This window comes from Cotesia glomerata, linkage group LG7 (assembly GCF_020080835.1).
Source record: "Cotesia glomerata isolate CgM1 linkage group LG7, MPM_Cglom_v2.3, whole genome shotgun sequence".
Classification (NCBI taxonomy): domain Eukaryota; kingdom Metazoa; phylum Arthropoda; class Insecta; order Hymenoptera; family Braconidae; genus Cotesia; species Cotesia glomerata.
Genome location: NC_058164.1, coordinates 11,053,967 through 11,078,750, shown reverse-complemented (window position 1 = coordinate 11,078,750; position 24,784 = coordinate 11,053,967). Strand labels below are relative to the sequence as shown.

Sequence of the window (24,784 nt, the reverse complement as noted above, 5' to 3'; positions counted from 1 at the left end):
AGCCCTTTCGAATTTCACCAACCGCGATCAAATCGATCAAGCCGTTCAAAAGTTATGAGAGGTTTACATACATCCACACACACACACCCACACACACACACACACACACACACACACACACACACACACACGCACACACGCACGCACACACATACATACATACATACATACATACAGACACCATCGCGGGAATAGTCAGGGAAGCTTCCTAGGACCTCGAAACGTCGAGATTCGATGAAAACTCGATTTTCGTAAAACGGGGTGAAAACAATAACTTCCCGATATTTGAAAATCTTCGATTTTCTTAGCGGGAAGTTAAAAATTTACTTGAATCAAATAAATAAAATTGAAGAATTTCATGTTCTTGAGTTAAGTAGGAAAATTCTTAAACTAAGAAATTTTTCGTGATTTAAGAACATGTAATACAGTCTGATATCAGTTATTCAGTCTGGACCAGTGACAACAAACGCCAATTGATTATATCGGTTTATTTATTTGAGATACATGTAAAATGCATGAAAAAGGTTATCAGACTTACTGAAAATACTCTAAACACTGCTCAAAAAAATTAAACTAGATAATTTACTTTTGGATTTTCTTATGGCCTATATGAAAGTATGTTGATAAGTAGTTTTCTACCCTAACTTAACTGTATTTTAATAATTCTGTCTTATAAGTTATAAGTAATCTAAACTAAAATAAAGAATAACCAAACAATTAAATCAATCTCAAAGATATTATATTGGTTGTACGTTTATTAGTAATTTCTTTATAGTAAGGTTTATTTAGTTCAATATATGATGGGTCCTGGTGATAAGGCAGTTTTACGCGCGAACACTACCTATCTATTTATCATTTTGTTATTTTTAACTTCCCGCTAAAAATCTCAGATTTTCAAAAATCGGGAAGTTATTGTTTTTACCCCGTTTGGCAAAAATCGAGTTTTCATCAGATCTCGACGTTTGAAGGTCACAGGAAGCTTCCCTGACTACCCCCGCGATGTTGTCACTATGTCTGTATGTATGTATGTATGTATGTGTGTGTGTGTGTGTGTGTGTGTGTGTGTGTGTGTGTGTGTGTGTGTGTGTGTGACTATGTGACTCGCTTATAACTTTTGAACGGTTGAACCGATTTCATCGCGGTTGGTGCCATTCGAAAGGGCTACGCTGAACTTAGATTTCCTGAAAATTTGAACCGATTCGGACCGATAGATTTTAAGAAATCTTGAAAAATCTTAAAAAAAATAAGAAAAAAATCATTTTTGAAAGTAGTTTTTTTGGAATATCTTTTAAACGGCTCTATCGATCAACTTCAAAAACTAATCCGCCCTTAAGCTTGAAAAACCACGCCGATCGGCGTCAACCCGATCAAAATCGGTTGATTCGTTCGAGAGATAGCGTGAACGAAAGAAAACCGAAAAAAGTGTTTTTTTCACATAACTTCGTCATTTCTTCTCGGATCGTTTTTGATGATATAGAATAATTTCAGAAGTTAAAAAACCGCGTCGATTGCCGCCGAAAACGTGGAAATCGGTTGATTAGTTCGAGAGATATCCTCGACGAAATATTTGGAAATAAGGATTTTTTCAACATAACTTCGACATTTTTTGGAATAACTTTCAAACAGCTCTACCGATCGATTCCAAAAACTAATCAGCTCTTAACATCATAAAACCACGTCGATTGCCACCAAGCTGGTCAAAATCGGTTGATTCGTTCGAGAGATATCGTGAACGAAAGAAAACCGAAAAAGTGTTTTTCAGAGTTACTCCGAACTTTCTAGTTTGACCAATTGAAACTTAGAAAATATTTATAAGCCTTAAAAAACTACGTAGATTTCCGCCAACCGCGTAAAAATCGGTTCATTCATTCAAAAGTTATTGCGGTATGAACATTCAAAAAATAGTGTTCCATGAAACTTCTATCAGACTTTTGAGCTCAAAGAGCTCAAAAGCATAGAAAAGGTATCTTTTTGAGCTCGGAGAGCTTAAAACAACACACAGATTGTACTTTTGAGCTCGAAGAGCTCAAAAAAGCGGCCAGGTATTAACGGAATTAGCGGGAAGTTGCAGGGATGGCCTTTAGGGTCAACCGTTTTCCTAATTTTTTTTTCAATGATTAAATTAAAAAATAAAAGATTCAATTTACGAAGGAATGTTATTTACGTACTCCTACCAAGTTTCATGATTTTTTATTCAATAGTTACTTGGTCAAAAAGCGTCACAGTATTTTGTTAAAAATTTAAATATTCGCCTGCCCGAGTCGGAATTTTTTTTCGCTTAAAACCCATTTTAACCTGGGATAGTCTAATTCAGGGTGAAACAGAATGAAATAGGTTTTAAGAAATAAGGAACTGCATTGATACTAAACCCCGTTTCACTCTGGTAACGTCTACTTAAGTCCGTTTTCAGACGAGTTAGGTTGAAGAAGGTTCTTAATAAAACTCTGTTTCACTCTTTTAGTGCCTAGCTGGGATTGCACGATGTATACGATTTTTGTTTCTCAGACGAAAAAGTGTCAGGCAGGGTTTTATTAAAACCTATTTCAACCTAGTTCAACCTTAATAGCCTAAACTGGTTATATTCATAGTAAAAAAAAAAGAAAAAGTTATCATTTAACTGGTGGTTACTTCATGTTATTATTTGCATGACTGTTAAGGTAATGATAACTATTAGTAATGTTAATTTATAATTATACAAGAATAATGATATCGAAATGAAGACAGAAGAAACGACGAAGAAAACACAAATTTCCGTTAAAAAAAAACTCAGCTTTACTGGGATTCGAAATCGAGACCTCACGATTACGAAGCAAGACTGGATTCCCTCTGCTACTCGAAGACTAGTCATACAGTAGAAATATTTGTTTTCATTTAAGCTACAACTGACAAAATTAAAATTAACTCATGTGATTAAATATTATTATTATTTCTTATGTCATGGTAAATATTACTGTGATTATTATTATTAATTTTACAACGTTGCTTACAAAGTGCTTAAAAAATTTCATCGCGAAAATTGCCTAAATTTTTAACTTCCCACTAAGAAAATTGAAAATTTTCAAAAGTTGGGAAGTTATTGGTTTTACCCCGTTTTTCGAAAATCAAGTTTTCAACGGATGTTGACGTTTTGAGGTCATAGGAAGCTTCCCCGATTGTTTCCGCGACGGTGTCCGTTTGTCTGTATGTATGTATGTAAATATGCATGTAAGTATGTATGTGTGTGTATGTGTGTATCGCGATCGGCGTCATTCAAAAGGGCTTGACCAAACTTAGATTTTGAATATAATTGGGACCGATTCGAACCGGTAGATCTTGAGAAATTTAAAAAAAACTACAAAAAAAAATTTTTTCAAATGTGTTTTTTTTTTTAAAACTTTGAAACGGCTTCACCTGTCGATTTCAAAAACTATTCAGCTCTTAACGTTAAAAAACCACGTCGATCACCGCTAACCCGGTCAAAATCGGTTAATTCGTTCGTGAGTTATCGTTATCGAAAGAAAACCGAAAAAAATGTTTTTTCGGAATTACTTCGAAATTTTTCGTTTAATCAATTTAAACTTAAAGATCCTTTATTGGGCTTCAAAAGCTGCGACACAAAAATTATATTTTTGAGCTCTTCAAGTTCAAAATGTGAAAAACTGTGCTATTTGTTCATTCTTTAAATTTTTAATTTGGCAAACTATTCTTTTTAGCAATTAGGTCAAATTTTTAAGTAGAAAAACTTGATCTTTCGTATATTTTTAAATTATTCTTGCACAAACCATAATTTTTTATTTAAAGCACGAAAAGTATATACACATGAATAGTTAAATAGTTAAAATATCTGAAAATTATTTCGAAAAAATTCTGGAAGAAATTATTTTTGAAATTTTTATAAGGTATAATTTTGTAACATATCATTCGATTTTGATTTTAAATACGGTATTCAAAGTAGTTTTTAGAGTAGTAATGAAAAAAAAATCTGTATATACGGGTGTTATGTTGAAAGGTTAAAGAAGCCCGGTAATTATTTTCGAAAAATATCAAAAAAAAATTTTTGTAAATTTTCAACCAGCTGTAACTTTTGGACGCGTCGATCGATTTTAATTTTCCAAATGGTTTTCAACACAGTTTTTAAAGCGAAAAAAGTGGATGTCCGGGCAAATATCGTTTGGTTAATAAATTTAAATGTTATGTCGAAAAAATACTGAGAAAAAAAATTTTGTGAATTTTTAAACAAATATAATTTTTGAACGCGTCGTTCGATTTTAATTTTTAAAAAAGCATTCGACGCAGTTTATTAAGCATAAAAAATTTATAAATGGTTTTGTTGTGATTTTTTCGCACGTTTTACTGTAATAAATTTTCAAAATAATGATAACGATAACAATTTTTATTACTCTTATTTATTTTGAAAAATGTATAAAGTTTTAATCTCTGTTTCACCCTAGGAAGCATACGCGATAAAATTCTTATTAAACCCCAGCTCACTCTTCTACGACCTGAATTTAGACGAATAAGGTTTAAACAGAGTTTTAAAATTTGAACTAAACCCCAACTCAATACTCCTCACCCTGATGCAAGACGAGTTAGGTTGAAACAGAATCTTAAAATGTAAATTAAATCCCAACTCACTATTTCTCACCCTGATATAAGACGAGTTAGGTTGAAAAAGGTTCTTAAATTTGAGCGGCATATGTCTACATCAAAGGAATCAGGCTCTACTAGGTTGAACTGGGGTTTTAAAATTTCGACTCGGGTGTCCTACATGTTGTTAAGTAAATTTTACTTGATTCAAGAATTTTTCGTCTTGATTCAAGACAATGGAACTCTTAAAAATTATTTTCTTGGATCAAAAATTTTTCTCTTAATTCAAGTTGATTTTTTGAGGTCTTGATGAGAACGTATCCATAGCCTCAAACATGTGCCTTCACTTCAAGTCTGTCAGGGTTCCTACCTTCAAGCATAAAGTATCGAACAAAATTTTTTGTCATATGAACGGCAGAAGTTGGATTCAAGAGAGAAACAGTCAAAAATGTTTAATTACTGTTTATTTAATTTAAAAGCACAAGAATTATGTCTAAACATACAGTACTAATGATAGAATATTCAGTAATAGTTTTACTTATTTCGTTAAGGGGGTATTCTGGTCTAGAAATTTGAAAAAATCGATTTTTTTTGCATATTTTCAAAGTTTAGACCCTTAAAAATATGTCCTTAAATGGATTTTTCAAAATTCGAATTATTTTCAAAGATACAGTCGATTTTGTGACGCAGCATCTAAGCCGGCCGATCGTCGCGAATCACACAATAAACAGTGGCAGTTCCTGGAAGACTTGAGCACTCGTTCTTTCCAAGAACTCTTTTGTTTTCGACATAAGCCTTCATATATATTCAATATATATTTTTATACTTCTATATATACCTTTATACATACTTAATATACTAGGAATATACATATTAAATATACCAGGAACTGTTCAATGCGAAAGTTATAATGTTGATATTGTTTATCATTTATTATTCTGTTCAGTTTAGTTTCAATCTTGAAGCGAAGTAGACAAGTGCTCTGTGGATAGTTTTGTGAAATAATAAATTTTGTTTTTTTTATTTGCTTAAAAATGGATAGAAAAAGTGCACGGGGGAGCAGTAGTCGTCCAGATAGGCACAAGAAGAAACGATTTTCATCAAATCAATTTACCGCTGAAAAAGATTGTAGTTATATGAGTGCTTCCGCAGCAAAGTTAAAAAAGTTTGGAGATGAGGAAATAGTTATTAACAAAAATTTTGGGTACTGTCTTCTGGAATTTTTCTCATTTTTTCAAACTCTCTCAACTTTAATTGTGTGTGACTCTCAACTACCTGCAAAGAAGAAATTAAATTTTCTCAAACGGCACCACGCGGTTTAGGATTTAAAATTACATTACAGTGCAGTTGTGAAAATGTTCGATACATTCAATCATGTCCGTTGGTGAACAAAGCTTATGAAATTAATCGCCGGATCGTTACAGCTATGAGACTTTTAGGAGTAGGAAGAGAAGGAATAAATATTTTTTGTAGTGTCATGGATATATGCAAAGGTTTATGTATCAGTACTTACTACAGTTGTCTTGATAATTTACACACAGCCGCAAGTGCAATTTACGATCAGCTAATATCAAAAGCTGTAAAAGAAGAGCAAGAATTATTATCAGAATTTGAGCCTAATGAAAATCCAAAACACTTGACGGTTTCTGGAGATGGCACCTGGAAGAAGCGAGGGTTTACTTCACTTTTTGGCGTTACAACCCTTATTGGTAAATACAGTAAAAAAGTTATCGATACTGTCGTAAAATCTAGTTTTTGCCAAGGCTGTAACTTGTGGAAAGAAAAGAAGAAATCTGATCCTCAAGCTTATCAAGATTGGTATGAGGAACATGAAGATTCATGTGCCATCAATCATCGGGGAAGTGCTGGGAAAATGGAGGTAGATGCTGTTGTCGAGATGTTCAACAGATCGGTCGAGAAGCACGGGGTAAAGTACATAAAATATATTGGAGATGGAGACTCCAAGACATTTAAAGGTATTCTTGATATCAACCCGTATGATGATGATCCAGTCTTAGAAAAAAAAGAGTGTGTTGGGCATGTCCAGAAACGTATGGGTTCCAGGTTGCGTAAAGCAAAAAAAGACAATAGTGGTATTGGCGGCAGAGGAGCTGGTAAATTGACAGATAAAGTAATCAATGAGTTGAGTTTATACTACGGTCTGGCAATTCGTCGGCATCCTGATTGTTTGCAGAGTATGAAGAATGAAATATGGGCTACTTATTATCATAAAAGTTCAAGCGATAAGAATCCACAACACATGTACTGCCCAACTGGTTCGTCAAGCTGGTGTAAATGACAACAAGCCTCAGCTAAGAACACTCTTGAAGAGTTTGTCCACGAACATCCCCCCCCTGGATGAAAAAGTACTGAAAGTAATTGAGCCCATTTATACCAGTTTATCGTCTGACGATTTACTACATCGATGTTTGGGATCCGAAACTCAAAATAACAATGAATCGCTCAATTCATTAAGATGGACTTTTGCTCCCAAGCATATTCACGCTGGATCTCAAACAATTCAAATTGCGAATTATTTAGCTGTTGCCATTTTTAATGAAGGTTATTTACCCATCTTAAAAATGATGGAACTTATGGGCATCACCGTTGGTACTGAAGCTCATTCATTTGCTATCAGACGTAACGAAGTTCGGATTGAGCGCTCTGAGCTACGAGCTACTGCTGCTTCCAAAGAAGGCAGAACAGCTCGATTAGCTGAAAGAACTTCACAAAACATCGAATATGAAGTTGAGGAAGGCCCAATGTATGGATCTGGAATCGCCGATTAATCCAAAGTGAGTATTGAATGTTATTATACGAGATATTCTACTATAATTGTTTCTCAAACTTTAAACGCGTTTTTCTCAAAACTACTTTTTTTGAAGTGGTTGACATGATATCTCAAGTTCTACCCGACCGATTCTTTTGAAATTTGGTGGGAATCTTTTTTATATATCTCTCTATCGCGTCTGCCTTGGATTTTAAAAAATTTTAATTTGGAGTATTTTTAAAAAATTCGAAAAGGTCAAAAAAAGGGGGTAAAAAAAAAATTGATATTTCATGTCGACGCCATTTTGTGAATTTTTTTTTTTCTTCTTGACTAAGGTCAACGCGATAGCGACATCTTTACAGATTGAGAATTTTTCAAATTTTTTTGTTTCAGATCACTACAAGGGCTGGAATCATGTCAACCAGGGTGCACCGTTTTTTTTGTAGCCCCCACTTCACCAACCTGTAATTTGTCCAATTTATCATTTTTTTTTTTTTCAATTTTTTTTTATATTCTTGAAACGTTAATAAACATCATATAAAAAAACCGATAATAAAAATGTTCTTAATTTTTTTTTTTATGTTAGTTTGAAAAATGCCTAAAATTTAGGCTTCTAGACCAGAATACTCCCTTAATAGGGTATTTTTTTTAATTTAATATAATTTTATATTATTTTTTAAACAATTAAACCTTCATTGGTCGCGTCTTTCTTAGTTTCTCGCTCGCCCTATAGCGAGTCGCCATAGGTTGAGTACCAATAAAAGGTTAAAAGATAATTCGACTTATCTGTAGCGTATGTTAGTAGTCATGTAGGAATGTAGAGACAGAGAGAGAGAAGTTACTTTTTGATACTAGTGCGAGGTAAGTTAACTAAACTATAGATTGCCAGAAATCGTATAGTTTGCGCCCTCTGCATATCGCTCGAAAATCCAACTTTCGCGGTTGATATGACAAAAATGTTATTTTTCTATTTTGACATTTCTTTTTGAATTTTTTGTACAAAATATCTCATTTTCTACTATGTGAAACGATCACTTGATCAAAATAAAAATCTTTTGGTTTTAAATAGATTTTTTACGCTAAGGTTAAGCTCTATTTTTTCCTATCATAAATTTCCTTGTAATTAAGATGATACTCATTCTAGGTAACTGGGAAATTCTATTGTGAAAAATTATAAAAGTTATTTGATATACATTATTTAAGAAATACGTTCGAAGCTGACAAAAAATAGGGACGAAAATTAAATTCTCCAAAAGATAAAATTAATTAAAATTGATTTTAAGCCGTAAGGTGGGCGGTGAGCTGGATATTAGGGTCCATCAAGGTTACGAAAGCGTAGTATGCCTCAAGGACCTATAGATCGAACTTGCTTTTCTCATAAGTTGAAACTCGCTTTCGGCTTCGAGCTTACTGGAGGGATAAAGTTTCCACTTCTAGAGAATTAAATTCGTTACGAGATGAAATTAATTAGAAATGTAGATATATTTTACAATAAATATTTAGAAACGCAATCATAAAAATAGATCATAACTTTTTCCAAGTTTGAAATATTAAGGCGTACGTATTATGGATTTTTGATGTTGCTAATTTCACATTTGCTAAAAATAATAGCTCTGAGCTAGTGAACCGTTTTGTTTGTGACCTGCTATAGATTTATCTATAGAATCTTCGTTATTAATTTAAGTAAAACTGTATCGATCCGGGTCAAAACATCTAGTCTCAATTAATTCTCAGCGAATTCAAATAAACCTCAATCCAGTCTAACCAAGTTCAAAAAGCATATTGAGCTTATAATGATGCTAAAAGAGTATGAATGAGTCTAGAAATGAATCTAATCAAGACTCAATGAATCTCAGATAATGCTAATCGAATTTAAGTTACATTTTATGCTGAATTGATATTTAATAAAGCAATAATATTTAGTAAAGTTCTTATATAATCTTGAGCTTGTTCATTAACACTGACTAACCATTTGAAAGTCAACAACTAATTTTGAGATTCAATCAAATGTAATTTCAACTCGATTTGTTTTATTTGGGACTTATTGATCTCCGATCACAATCATTTGAGGCTCATTTATACTCTTTTACGGCCCAACATGCTTTTTGAACTTGGTTAGGCTGGATTGAGATTTACTAGAGTTCGATTTTATCATAAATATTAAAACAAGCAATTCATGAATTTGGGCATTTCATATTACATCGGCCATTTTTTAAAGTTTTTAAAGTTGATCTATCAGGGATTTTTTTTTTTTTGTTCAATTTGATGTTTGTGTAAGCTAATGAAAAATATGTTCACAAATTTTTTTAAACTTTTTTGACTATACATTTCTGGGATATGAATTTTTTACAAAATTCAAGTTTTTTTTTTTGTTTTCAAATACACATTACTTTGCAAAAAATGCACCAATCCAGTTATTTTTTTCATATAAAATTTTGTTTATGGATGTTTTTTTGAGGAAAGAATACTACTTAACTAAAAATTTTTGCTTTCAACGTTTTTTTTCGTTTTTTCGAAAAAAGTTGCTTTTTAAAATATATGCCCTCTTCGATTTTTGTGAAAAAATCCTTAAAAATTCTTTGACTAATTTAAAAATTTTTGAGTTCGGTTCGATCAGAGTAAACGTATTTTTCTATTTTCTTTTCACATTTGAAATTTTTTTTAAATTCTTGTTTTCTATTTCAATTTGACCATTATATTTAGATAAATTTATTTCAGGCCTCTCGGAAACAGTTAAAATGATTTGGATTACATTTTTTTTTTTAGAAAAGATATTGCTTTTTAAGCTTGCCCATATAGTTGTATTTTTTATTAAAACGTGATTTTACACAAAACAAAAAAAAAAACGGGCAAAGTTCGGTCACTCAGGTACGGAAAATTAATTGAGGCTAGATACATTGATTCGGGTGATATCAACAAATATCATTAAATTATTACACCAATGTAAAACAGTTATTGTTCTATCAATAAATGTAAAACAGTTTTTCTTTTGGATGAAACAATTATATAACTTTTTCAATTTCCATTTGAAATTATTCACAAACAAACGATAGTTTTTAAATTTTTTCAAGACCTGACTAAAAAACCAATAGCATTCTGTATTAAACATTTTATACATGATTTGTGGTGGTAATATAAATTCAAGATATGGGCACATGTGTTATAAAAAAAATTTTGTTTTCCTATCAAGTAGTATAGAATCGATTAAATTAAACTGTGAGCGTCAGAAAAAAAAATTGAAGGAGGAAGAAAACATAAGGGTCGATCAGTATAAAACTATTCTTCTTAGTGGTTTTCCATTATTCAAAAGCGCACCTTATACATTGACGCCGAATATCGTTCACTCAGACTACTCGTTCTCTGACATTTCAAGATTGCCAGTAAAACAATGCTCTTACGTTTTTTAAAATTATTTTTAATTTCACCGTGTCATAATTTTTTTTCTTACCATGATAATTCACATTTTTCTCGTAATTCAACCAACATTTTTTATATCGATATTGTTTTCATCATTAATTATTTTTAATAACTCTATTGAATTAAAGAAAAACAATGGGGCAAGAAATACAAAAATTTGTAACAATAGTAGCCTTTATATTTTAAATATATATACGTATAACATTGTAGAGTGGGTTTCGTTTCGATTTGAAATCATTTCTTTCTTTGCCACAAGAAACTATTCCATGAAGAAGTTACTCTCCGGGCGTTCCAATTTCGTTTTCCACGATAGAAAAGAGAAACAAAGACCGTGAAAGATGGAGCTAAAGAAAAACGTTTCGTCTCTACAGCATTGCCCTCAATTGAAAATTCAATTTGCTTTACATAAACATTGAAATATAATTCTAGTGATGAAGCTAAAAAAATTTTAGCAGACAATATTGATCGAGGCCTTATATTTTTATGTGTATTTATAGAAATTATTCTAAAATAGCTTTTTTTTCGAACACTAAAAATTTTCATATTTTTTCATTCCTAAAATATATTTGTTAAAAGCAACCAAAAAAAGGTTGGATGTCGGCTGATTTCAGTATTGTTTTTCCAGTATAATTATTTTCATTCCGTAAACTTGACGACTATAGTCTGATGCTAAAAATATATTTAGCATCAGTGTAAGTTGTTTCAATGATGTACAAGTGTTATTATTTACTTCTATACAATAACAATTAGTTTTGAATGATGTGTATAATTGAATAGTGTATAGTTGTAGAGCAAAAAGTTAAAAAACATGCTTTAATACCAAACCAAACTAAACAGGACAAAATAATTTTGGATGATTTTCAACGAGTTTAAAATAAGAACAAAATATTATCAAAAAAATTCATTTCGTTGTAGAGAAAGCGGGGTTTACTTAATATGAATTGTTGTAAGTACGTTATTGACAGACATTTATGTAAGTAAAGTTATTACAAAAATATCTTAAAAAGCACCCCACGTTTTTATTACAATAAGATGATTTTTTTTGTTAATTACTTTATTAATTTTATAACATAGTAAACTTAGTGAAAATCATTTGCAATTATGTTGTTTTTCTAATTTGATTTTCTATAGAAGTTTTCTATTTAATTTTTGAAACTGTACTAATTTTAGAGTTTTTTAAATTAACTGAAAACCAGACGTGTTAGATTATAGTACTCTACCTAATTAAAAGAAGACAATATTTACTAAAATTATATAGATAGTGTATGTTTAACGTGTAAAATTAGTTACTTTTTTATCCTGATGGTCTTGGTCAGGACACTAGGATTAAGTTAGTTAATTATTGTAATCTTATCTGTCCTTAATACGTGTTTAAATTTAAAAATTAATTGGACGTCTTAAAGTTGATAAAGATTAGATTAAAAGATTCCGTTACATAGTTACAGGTCGAGTTAAAAAATGTTTTTAATTTTCTTGCATTAGGTCTCGCTCTCTTCCTGTGTAATAGAAAAACCTCTGTATCCCTTGTATGTGCAATAAAGACACATGTTTATTTGAATGTATTATATGTATATTAATTCATTTCAAAATCATACAATTTAATTTCATTTTATTTCTAACAATGCATAACTGCCCGTGTAAAAATAATATGATATCATTATGAAGCTCATAATGAATATCATAATGCATCTTGTAACGGGGTGGTTAGCCCTGTCCAATTGGTCACCCCTTTCCTCTTTGAAAAGGGCGCCACTGGGATTTTATACTCGGTGTCCCAGAAACCGGGGAGCATGAGAAGGAAAGATCGGGTCGTGAGAAGTTGAGAAAGGCTGAAAAATTAATACTGAGAAACAATTATTAACAATTTAATTATTTATTCAATATAAACAATTTTATTTTAACAAAATTCCTTAATAATATTACCCTTAAAATTAACCTATCAATTACTTAATTGTGAGGACCTCTCACCTACGCAGGCACTTGCCAAAACTTATAACTAAATATCCTTAAATTCTTTCAACTATAGATCATTACGCATCTATCTTCTTAATTTCTTAACTCTACATAGACCATTACGCATCTATCCTTAATTTCCTAATTCAATCATAGACCATTACGCATCTAGATTCCTCATTTCTAAATTTAATCATAGACCATTACGCATCTAGATTCTTAATTTCTTAAACCCTCGTCCAACTGACGGAATAACAAACAACATGTTTTACCCAATAAAAACTTCTTAATTATTCAATTATCTGAACTAATTTCACATAAACAACCTCGTCTACCTGACGGAATACCATATAATCTTATTCAATTCCATATAAAATCATCCACCGAACGTTAACTTCATTTCTCAAATTTTCTTAAATAAAATTTTAACCAATTTTCCTTAAATAAATTTAATCTCCAGATTAACTAAATTTACCAAATTCACCAAATTTTCTTATCGAATTTATCTAATAAATTATCCTTAATTCAATCAATTATTTAATAATTGATTTAGCACTTTTCTAACTTAAACAATTCAATTACATTTATCCACCGGCCTAAATTTAATTTTCCAAAACTTTACAATACTATCGTAATCTACTAAATTTTACGTCAACACTTGTTTACTGCAAATAAATCTTACTACATTACATAATCACTAAATTTCTGTACTAGTTCACTTACTAAATTTTCTACTAATATTTTCAATTAATAAATTCTACTGAACTCATTACAGGATTTACTAAATTTAATCTTCCTAGACAAAATTCTAAACATCAACTATTCGAATCCTAAGCGTCTCAATACAACTCTTAACTACATACATTCTAGAATGACCTTCACTGACTTAATTACGCATTTTCATTTCTTATTCAAATTTACTTTTCTTTATATCCCGAAAATTATTAACTAAATTAATTTATTATAGCCAGCAGGCCTATAATAAATTACTGATTAAATTATCTACAGTAAATTCACAAATAAACTATTAATCTCATTCTTTTAAAATAAATATCCAATAACAAAACTAGCTAAATGACCTTGGCGCATGAATCTCTAAAGTACCAAACTTGCTAATATAAAAATGACCGCTCGAGAAATTAATTTAAATTATTTCAGCCTCTTAATTAAATTAATAATCAATTTTGGCCTAAATTAATCGAAAATACCTAGAGACTCAATTATTGTTTTATCCAACGACGACTGATACCCCGGTCCAACTTGGCTGGCTCCGCCGCTTGACGTCTTGTCGTCTCAAACCACTATGTTAGCTTCCGGTCAGGACTTGTCCAATTCCAAATACCGTAATAAACTCCTCAGTAGTTGCTTTCTATCGTCGGCGTTCAAAACTGCACTCTCTTGACTTATCTAATCTCAACAAGGTCACTGATTCACAAAAGGCAAACGCCACTGGCTTCCAGAAGGGAAAAGCCTCGATGTTTTTCGTGCTCGCTCTTTTATAACCCTCAGCTCAGGCTCTCGAACTTTCCTATTGTTACGCCCCGCTTCATTTTCCGGGAACAGTAGTGGGGAATCTTGATTAGCACGCCCGGTGACAAGTCGAAACTCTTGTCAAAAATCGAAAAGTAAGGGAAAACCCTTACCTACCGTGCGTCAATTATCGGGGTCGATAATGACCCCGGAAGTTCGATTTTCCCTGTTACACTCCCCTGCCAGACTGTCACCCGGGCGTTTACAACAAAAGGCCTGACACCCCTTACCGGAATAGCCTCGGGTTTCAATATTATCTCATCTCCAATAATATTCGTGAGTCCCTGGATTGATAAGTCCCTGAACTTTTTCGACTCACGTCTGAAATATTCCTGGGAGTCTTGGTCTTGCTCCGTCGTGGTTACACCGGAATCTGGGTGTCTTTCTTCAAAATAAACCGACTCGAACGGATGTAGTTCTCGACTTCCATTGAAGTGCCAGGTTTTGTTCTTGCCGTCTATTATGACCTCAAACTGGAGAGCGAAGTCCATACCCAAAACTATTGGGTGACTGAGGTTATCAAGAACACTTAGATATTGTTCCCCGCAACTTGTTCCTTAGTTTCGTCCGTCCTAAGTTCACCCGAAGCAAGTTCTTTTAAATCATCATATATCTTGCTGTTAATATATGATCTCTTACTACCAGTGTCCAAGATACCATTCAGAGTGACTCCAAATATCCACAAGGACACAGGGATCTTAGCCGTAACTATTGGAGGCCTTGGACCTGTTCCTGAGATGAAAACCTTTCTTTCAGCTAGCTTGGAGTTGACCTTCGTTGACGAAGATTCACTCTAGAGCATTCTAGGAATGAAAGCTGCCCTAGATGACGTTTCCAGTGTGTTATTAGGGGCCTCTTGATTCGAGGACCAGCCTCCAGGGCCTGTGTTCTGGGACCACAGATGGGTCTTGTCATTCTCAACTTCAAAACCTAGGTCCAGTTCATTTTCCATCAAAATTACAGGTTCATTGCTCTCCTGATTCCCTGCTAAAGAAAATAGAGTACAATTAGTATAAGTCTTACTATCAGTGTTAATTATAGTACAACTAGGATCATCAAATAGCCTACTGCCCTGTTTTATAATTGCTGGTTGATCTTCTGGCCAAAGAGATGCGTTGATTGAAGTTAACTGTGTCCATAGACTATGCCGCAGATGATGTTGATGGGCCTGAATCAGAGCAAGGTAGCTTAAAAGCCTGTCTTAGCTCTGAGCAGCCAGATGTCTCAACATTTATCGAACCCTCACTAGACCCCATTGCTGCTCCTTGAACGAACTGAACCGACGGGGAACTAGGGACAGGTGTAAGTGGGTTTTCCGTTCATTTTCAGTTCTGGGATCATTACACTGCTCACTAGAGTTTACACTATCCAAAGAGCTTTTCCTACGGTTATCGATTGTCAACAGCGGACAGTTTTGTCGAGTGTGACCACTTTTGAGACAATTGTTACAGACATCTTGTCTAGGGTTTTCGCAACCCACAAAGGAGTGTCCAGGAACACCACAGTTGTAACACGGCCTGGGAATTCTTGGAGTCTGAAATCTATGAGGCTGCCGATAATGGTTCTGGTTTGTTCTCACCTGAACCCCATACTTATTATCGTACGATGTGGTTGGAGTTCTGTAGCCTGATAGTTCCAACTCTTCTTCCTGGCAGCTCCCTTTTTCGACTGTAGGCCCAATCACCCCAACCTTTGTCTTCTCCTGGGGCTTTACTGTTTCTTGAGTCTGACAAGACTGTCCAGCTTCTTCGATGCACCTCGAGGCTTCATGCAGAGCGTTCAAAAGGTCTTCGTATGAGTATACCGGCCTAGAGAAAACCAGAGTTCGCAGTTCATCAGTTAGATAGTTTCTAATATTTGTCACTTGATCCTCTATGGATGGAGGACTCATCATGGTCAAATATTTTTGCTGAACCTTTAACACAAACTCCGTGAAATTTTCCCCGGGTTTCATCCTCAGTTTACCAATATCGTGAATTATTTGGTAATCTGTCATTGCACTACCAAAAGCCTTGCGGAATTCCATCTTGAATTGAGTATAAGAACCCCAGCGCTGGTAGTTGTTATCAAACCAGCGTGCTGGTGTTCCTCGGAGTATGTACCCCATGGAACCCAGGACTTCGTCTTCTGTCCAGCCTTCACGGTGTGCTCTGCTCTCGACCGCATGCAGAAATTCTTCGACAGACATTCTATCTTGTGGAAAGATCAGGTTACCAAGCTTCAGACTTGATAAAATATCTTTGCGCCTTCTTTCGTGCATAAAGTACCTGGTGCCTCTGTTCAAATTTTGGTATGGACTTTGGAACGGAGGTAGAGCCATCCCCGGCCCTGTGTATTGGCCTTGGGAGTCGTGGCCTGACCTTCGTCCAAAACTATCTCGGTTATGAAACGAAGAGTCACCTCGTGCACCTGTCTGTTGTTGATTCTGGGAAAGGTGAAGCTGATTCAGTCGGTGATTGAGGAAATTGATCCTTTCTGATAGAGGAATATTTTGCTCAGCCTCAGTCCTGTCTCTGTTATTCTCCGGTTGATTTCTCGGACCCGACGGATGAGCTGTTCCATCCCCCCCTGCCAAACCTTGACCCGGAGGGGCTAGGGTTGTACCCCGTAGTTGACAGTCAGTAATGTTGAAATCAACTGGAGAATTTGACCATACGGAATTGTCACGGCTGCCAATTCTGTTCATCAAATCACGTTGAGAATGAACCACATCCTCCAATATCTGCGACAGACGAGTAATGGCTAGAGAATTTTCTTGATTTATAGTCCTCTGTTCAGTACTCATTCGACGTACTGTTTCTGTCGCTTGGTCTAAACGGTTAAAAGTTCTTTGCATCTCAGGGGGTAAATTAATTTCCTCTGAACGACGGTCCCCTGGTGGTGCAAAGTATTGGTTCCTGTTTTGGAAAGCGCCTCCAGCCGGAGTACTCTGTTGGAGTAACTCATTGTTGGCCTGTGAGGAACGCTGAACTGTTGAGTTATCGGAGACTCTGCTACTCATCGTAGTTGTGACTGTTGAAGTCGTAGTTGTAGCTGTTGACAACGTTGGTATTGATAGAAATATGTCTGTCGAGCCCGGGTTAGCCATGGAATTAATCCGGCCTTGCACATGGCCTGCAGACATTCTACGTCCATCTAACTGTGTGTTTGCCATGTTTGAATAAGTCATTCTTATCTGATGTCTCTTTTCAATCTAATGAAATATAATAATAGGGATTAATAAAATTGTGAAAGACTACTTATTAATTTAAGTAGATTTTATAATAAATCTAGGTAAAATTTTGTATTTGAAAATAATCCCCAAATTATTTTGAGTAGAGATAAAATTTCTACCTTGAAACTAAAATTTTACTAAAATTAATTTTTAAAGAGACTTATGAAGAGATTAAATTATTTTACTTTAGTCCACTTAAAATATTTAGCTAAATGACTCATTACTTGTAAACAAAATTTATTTCAAGAACTTTAATCTCTAACTTTATTTTCAGTTTTCACTTTTACCAATTTATCTTTTCTTAATCCCTCACTTATATTCGGTCTTTCTATCCTATTTTATTCTCAACTAAAATTTTCTAAATCCTTTCCTATAAAAATTTTTCCAACTACTTATTTCTTATTTACGACAAAAATTTTCTAATTTCCCATTCTCTGTGTACGAATTTTTCAACTAACTTATTTTTCTTCAAATCAAATTTTTCTCAGCAAATTTTTAACCCTTCCCAAACTTCTCAAGGGTTGTTAAATTGTTGGGCGCCAATGTAACGGGGTGGTTAGCCCTGTCCAATTGGTCACCCCTTTCCTCTTTGAAAAGGGCGCCACTGGGATTTTATACTCGGTGTCCCAGAAACCGGGGAGCATGAGAAGGAAAGATCGGGTCGTGAGAAGTTGAGAAAGGCTGAAAAATTAATACTGAGAAACAATTATTAACAATTTAATTATTTATTCAATATAAACAATTTTATTTTAACAAAATTCCTTAATAATATTACCCTTAAAATTAACCTATCAATTACTTAATTGTGAGGACCTCTCACCTACGCAGGCACTTGCCAAAACTTATAACTAAATATCCTTAAATTCTTTCAACTATAGATCATTACGCATCTATCTTCTTAATTTCTTAACTCTACATAGACCATTACGCATCTATCCTTAATTTCCTAATTCAATCATAGACCATTACGCATCTAGATTCCTCATTTCTAAATTTAATCATAGACCATTACGCATCTAGATTCTTAATTTCTTAAACCCTCGTCCAACTGACGGAATAACAAACAACATGTTTTACCCAATAAAAACTTCTTAATTATTCAATTATCTGAACTAATTTCACATAAACAACCTCGTCTACCTGACGGAATACCATATAATCTTATTCAATTCCATATAAAATCATCCACCGAACGTTAACTTCATTTCTCAAATTTTCTTAAATAAAATTTTAACCAATTTTCCTTAAATAAATTTAATCTCCAGATTAACTAAATTTACCAAATTCACCAAATTTTCTTATCGAATTTATCTAATAAATTATCCTTAATTCAATCAATTATTTAATAATTGATTTAGCACTTTTCTAACTTAAACAATTCAATTACATTTATCCACCGGCCTAAATTTAATTTTCCAAAACTTTACAATACTATCGTAATCTACTAAATTTTACGTCAACACTTGTTTACTGCAAATAAATCTTACTACATTACATAATCACTAAATTTCTGTACTAGTTCACTTACTAAATTTTCTACTAATATTTTCAATTAATAAATTCTACTGAACTCATTACAGGATTTACTAAATTTAATCTTCCTAGACAAAATTCTAAACATCAACTATTCGAATCCTAAGCGTCTCAATACAACTCTTAACTACATACATTCTAGAATGACCTTCACTGACTTAATTACGCATTTTCATTTCTTATTCAAATTTACTTTTCTTTATATCCCGAAAATTATTAACTAAATTAATTTATTATAGCCAGCAGGCCTATAATAAATTACTGATTAAATTATCTACAGTAAATTCACAAATAAACTATTAATCTCATTCTTTTAAAATAAATATCCAATAACAAAACTAGCTAAATGACCTTGGCGCATGAATCTCTAAAGTACCAAACTTGCTAATATAAAAATGACCGCTCGAGAAATTAATTTAAATTATTTCAGCCTCTTAATTAAATTAATAATCAATTTTGGCCTAAATTAATCGAAAATACCTAGAGACTCAATTATTGTTTTATCCAACGACGACTGATACCCCGGTCCAACTTGGCTGGCTCCGCCGCTTGACGTCTTGTCGTCTCAAACCACTATGTTAGCTTCCGGTCAGGACTTGTCCAATTCCAAATACCGTAATAAACTCCTCAGTAGTTGCTTTCTATCGTCGGCGTTCAAAACTGCACTCTCTTGACTTATCTAATCTCAACAAGGTCACTGATTCACAAAAGGCAAAAGGCCACTGGCTTCCAGAAGGGAAAAAGCCTCGATGTTTTTCGTGCTCGCTCTTTTATAACCCTCAGCTCAGGCTCTCGAACTTTCCTATTGTTACGCCCCGCTTCATTTTCCGGGAACAGTAGTGGGGAATCTTGATTAGCACGCCCGGTGACAAGTCGAAACTCTTGTCAAAAATCGAAAAGTAAGGGAAAACCCTTACCTACCGTGCGTCAATTATCGGGGTCGATAATGACCCCGGGAAGTTCGATTTTCCCTGTTACAATCTAATATTTTGGCACTAATATGAGACTCATATAAGAGCCATATCAATACTTTGGAAACCCGTAATAAGTAAAATACCTGTGAGAACGAATCTTCTTTAAGTAGATTAGTAAAATTTTCATTTTTTCTGTTAATCAGAGCAAATGTATAACAATTGAGAAAAACAGTATTTTTATCATGCACTATACTGTTGAACTACTTAACTTTCGTCCTTGACTTTCTTAACTTGGAAGAATATCCACAGATTCGGTAGAATCTGGCGCCAAGTTCCGTTCAAATCTGCTGTAAACGGAGCGCCAGACTACCGACTATGTTTACTGTAATCAGAACGGTATTTTGAGGTTACAAAATTTTATTTTATTCTACGGTACTCTTTTTTCCTAAATTGTATATTATAACAGTAATTCATACTTTATTTGACTGTTATTAATTAATTATATTCACTTATAACAATTAATCTACTTGAAATTATTAAATTTAATCAGCACAAACTATAGCAACGCAAAAATTTCGATCCTGACTTTTTTTCGATGGGCAAAGTGATCTGCCACAGACTAAATAATTCGAGAATGCATAATAATCCTTCATTAGATGGGAAACTACAATTAAAAATAGATATTTCACAGCTTGCATCTACGCCCGCCAGGGTGCGCTGGAATTATTTTTACATAAACTAGTTTCAAGGGGATAGTTTGCTATAAAAAATGCAACCAACGCGAGATTTAATTAAGTTGGTACCAATTGTAAATTTTTATTATAATTACAAAAAATATTAAAATCCGAACAAAAACAGTTTCACTGTAAAAAAGTCGCGCCAAGTCCACGTTCATAAGACTATTAAGAAAAAAAAATTTGTTTTTTTCTTTACAAAAATATATAAAATGATAAAATTAAAAAATCCAAGTAACCGATATGATTGTTTATGATTTTCGGAAATTAACAAAAATTTTGTTATAAATTTAAAAATTAAGAAAAAAATTTTGGAACGTACTTGGTGTGCGTCATTGTGTATTTCAATTTTTTTAAATTTTGCAACCGCGCACACTAAATACGTTCCAAACTTTTTTTCTTAATTTTTAAATTTATAACAAAATTTTTTTTAATTTCCGAAAATCATAAACAATCATATCGGTTACTTGGATTTTTTAATTTTATCATTTTATATATTTTTGTAAAGAAAAAAACAAATTTTTTTTTCTTAATAGTCTTATGAACGTGGACTTGGCGCGACTTTTTTACAGTGAAACTGTTTTTGTTCGGATTTATAAAAACATTGACTATCTTGGTTTAAAAAAATTTTTAACTGAAAAAATTTTTTCGTCTTAACATAATTATTTTTTATTTTGAAAACAATTTATATCGTCCTAAAAATTTCTTTAATTTAATTATTTTGCATTATTTCCTGTATATAGTTATGACTCAATAACTTTATATCACGATTTAAAAAGGCTAACAATATCATTATTTTTATTTTATTTTTAACAGTACATTGAACCCTACAGCAATGCCAATAAGCGGGTTCCATAAGGAGAAGAAAAAGATAACAATTTTATTTTTATAATAAAGCTTATGCATAATAATAATAGTAGTAAGTCCATGTTTGGACTAAAAGTCCAACATAAATTTCCAATTTTTTGAGACACCCCCACTTCATCAGCTGCTAATTTCTTGAATTTTCAACTTTTTCATTTTTTTATTTTTTTCTGTATTCTTATAATGTTAATAAATAACTTATAAAAAATGTATGGTAAAAATATTGATTACCTTTTTTTTTGCGGCACTTTAAAAATTACCTGAAATTTCGTGCTTCTAGACCAGAATACCCCCTTAAATCATACTCATCACAAAGATCAACAAATCGATTTATAAACAATTGGAGTCTTGAACAATCCCGCACTGATCCAATAGTAACATAAAGTTTAGTGTCATCAGCAAAAGCATCAATCTCACAGTTTAGTTGACTATTTCTTAAACTAGATAGGACATTGTTTATAAAAATTATGAACAACAGGGGACCAAGGTTGGAACCCTGTGGAACACCGGAGGTTGATTTAAAAACTTTGGAAAATTTTCCCTCAAAAAGTAATTTATTCTTTTTATCTGATAGGTAGGAGGATAATAAGATAACCAAGCCCTCTGGGATACCCAACTTGCCCAATACTTCGACCAGTCTCCATTAACTAACCCTGTCGAAGGCCTTCGAGAAATCTGTATATAATGTATCGACTTGGAGATTTTCCGCAAATGAACAGTGTATATATTTTGTAAAACATAAGAGATTGGTTACAGTTGATCTGCAGGGGACAAATCCATGTTGTGCCGGTGAAAGAGTATCTTTAAAATGAGCGTAGATTTTAGTATATAAGTAGATTTCAAAGACTTTCGAGAAAGCACATAGAATGGAGATAGCCCTGTAATTAGAAATAAGAGAAGGATCTCCAGATTTTAGGATAGGCAGAATTTTAGATGTTTTCCAGCAATCCGGGTAGATACCATGCTTAAAGCAGCTCGTGAAAATCAGTGTTAGAGGCTCAGAAAATAAGCCAGCATATGATCGAACCAGAGAGCATGGAATCCCATCAACACCTGCAGACAGCTTATCCCTCGCGGTTTCGGAATCACTGTTAAATCACAGTGAAATTTTAGTGAGATTGTAGTGAAAAGACAGTGAGATCATGATGAATTTACGGTGAAATCACTATGACATAGGGACATTAGGTGACTGTGGTTTTATGGTGATCTCAGAGTGGTTCGATAGTAAGTTCACCGTAGTCTTATCATTTTATCACAGTCGTTTCATAGTTATCTTACAACAGTTTCACCATAAATTCATAGTAATTTGATAGTAATTCCATAGTGATACTGCAGTCAGCTTAGAGTGACACCACTGTGAGTTTTACAAGGGAGGATGGGGAATTATTGTCTCTCCACAATATAATTATGCATCTCTCAACCACGAACTCTCAATCATTTTTCTCGCCCCCACCCCCCTGCATGTCAGGATTTTTTCTTTCATGCCCGACACACATCCGTTGCGACTGTGGCCGACTTACGCGTTATAATCAGTACCTGCATTTGCATTACGGCCTTAAATAGTATGGAAGGTACTTCTATAATAACATTTTTACCTTCCATAACTATATGGGAAAACCATAGAAAACCCGGCTGGTACAGAGGCCTGGCAATGTAGCGCACATATCTTTTTTTTTTTTATTTATAATCACTGAAAAATATTTGTGCGTGCCGGGATCGAACTCGGGTCCCACTCTTTCGAAATGTGGGCACCGAGCCGACTCGGCTATTGCCAGCCTAACTTATATATTATAATATTAATCTGTTAAAAAATAGGTTTTTAAAAATCGGAGTAAGACAAAAAAAAGTTGCCCATTTTTAGTAAATTTCACAGAAATACAAATAAACTATTGCTTTGATCCTCATGACAGAACATTCGAAATTTTGCCAGTTTCCCACTCAGTTTATAGCTTCAAAATAGTCCAGTCGGCCTGGAAAAAGAAGTTGTTTGTTGGCAACTTTTGACAAATGGTCCGAATTTGGATTTTTATTTCTTTCAAAATACGCAGAAAAATATTCTAAACATTTGTATGTATGTGGAAAGTGTTGCTTTTTTTTGTTTAAAATATTGCGTTTTAGCGTTGAGCTTCAAGTTAAAAATCACAGAAACTCAAGTGGTCGAGACATGCTGCGTATAAAATGTAGAGAATTAAATAAGGAACAAAATGATCCAAACCCGATGTCTATACGACCAATATTTCACGTAATATTAATTTTTTAATGAAAAAAAAATAAATGCGGTTCCGCTTTTCAACAAGTACCTATAACTCCGCGAAAATCATTCAATTTGCTTTTTTTTTAAACTATAGCTATTGTTGTTTTCTATAAGCAAAAAATCAGCTAAACTTAAAAAATTTTTTTTGAATTCACTGGAATTATTCTCAGTTTTTCGAAATTCTGCATTAAAAAATAGTTAAAATTAGAAAAAAATTATTTTTTTTTTTTTCATATAATTTGTCGAAAAGTGGCCAACGAACTGCTTTTTTTCTCAGGCTGACTGGATTTAACACGGTGTTATAACTATCTGATCATCATGAAGTCACAGTGAAATCATAGTGAAATCACAGTGAAATTACTAAAAATTCACTGTGGAACTATTATAAACTCATGGTGTTATAATCATCAAGTCATTATGAAGTCACAATAAAATAACAGTGAAATTAGTATGAATTTATTGTGAAACTATTATGAAACCACAGTGTTATCTTTATGAGACTACCATTAATATACAGTGATATCACTACTAAACCATAGTGACAAAATTTCCCAAAGTCACTGTGAATTCACCAAAAAATTACCGTAAACTCACCGTGGATTTATGGTGAAGATGATTTCACTGTGATTTCACTGTCATTTCACAGTAATTCCGAAACCGCGAGGGATATCTGGTAATTTAAGTATTGAGGCAAGAATATCATCAGCATCAGGTGTAAGCACAGAGTCCAGCCCATCCAGTTGCTGGGTGTGAACAGTAAACTGTCCAGAAGATAGTAAAAATACTGAGCCAAAGTAATCAGCAAAACTATCAGCAATTACCTCAGGATCCACTGTTACTAGACCGTTTACAGTGAACGACTGGGCAGAATTATTACTATTTTTAAATTTTTTAAGAAAAGACCAGAAAGCTTTTGGATGTTTAGTGAAGTTCTTTTCAGTTAATTCAATGTATTCAATACGAGCTGTAGAAATAAGTAGCTTCAGAGTGGATCTAATACGAGAGAATTGCTGATAGTGAAACTGAGAACCAGTT

General features: G+C 33.2%; 2 protein-coding genes across 4 annotated transcripts in view; both read right to left on the bottom strand.

Annotated features, from left to right (window-relative positions):
• LOC123269956 (protein madd-4) overlaps positions 1-24,784 on the bottom strand; it is a 257,068-nt gene that overhangs the window by 78,799 nt on the left and 153,485 nt on the right. The gene's annotated exons all lie outside the window — the stretch shown is intronic.
• On the bottom strand, positions 14,452-19,962 carry LOC123269959. Its single transcript, XM_044735916.1, has 2 exons — positions 19,464-19,962; positions 14,452-17,429 (listed from the first exon to the last, which is right to left on the bottom strand). The coding sequence occupies exon 2, from the start codon at positions 17,403-17,405 to the stop codon at positions 15,468-15,470; it is 1,938 nt and encodes a 645-aa protein (XP_044591851.1). The 5' UTR covers positions 17,406-17,429; positions 19,464-19,962; the 3' UTR covers positions 14,452-15,467.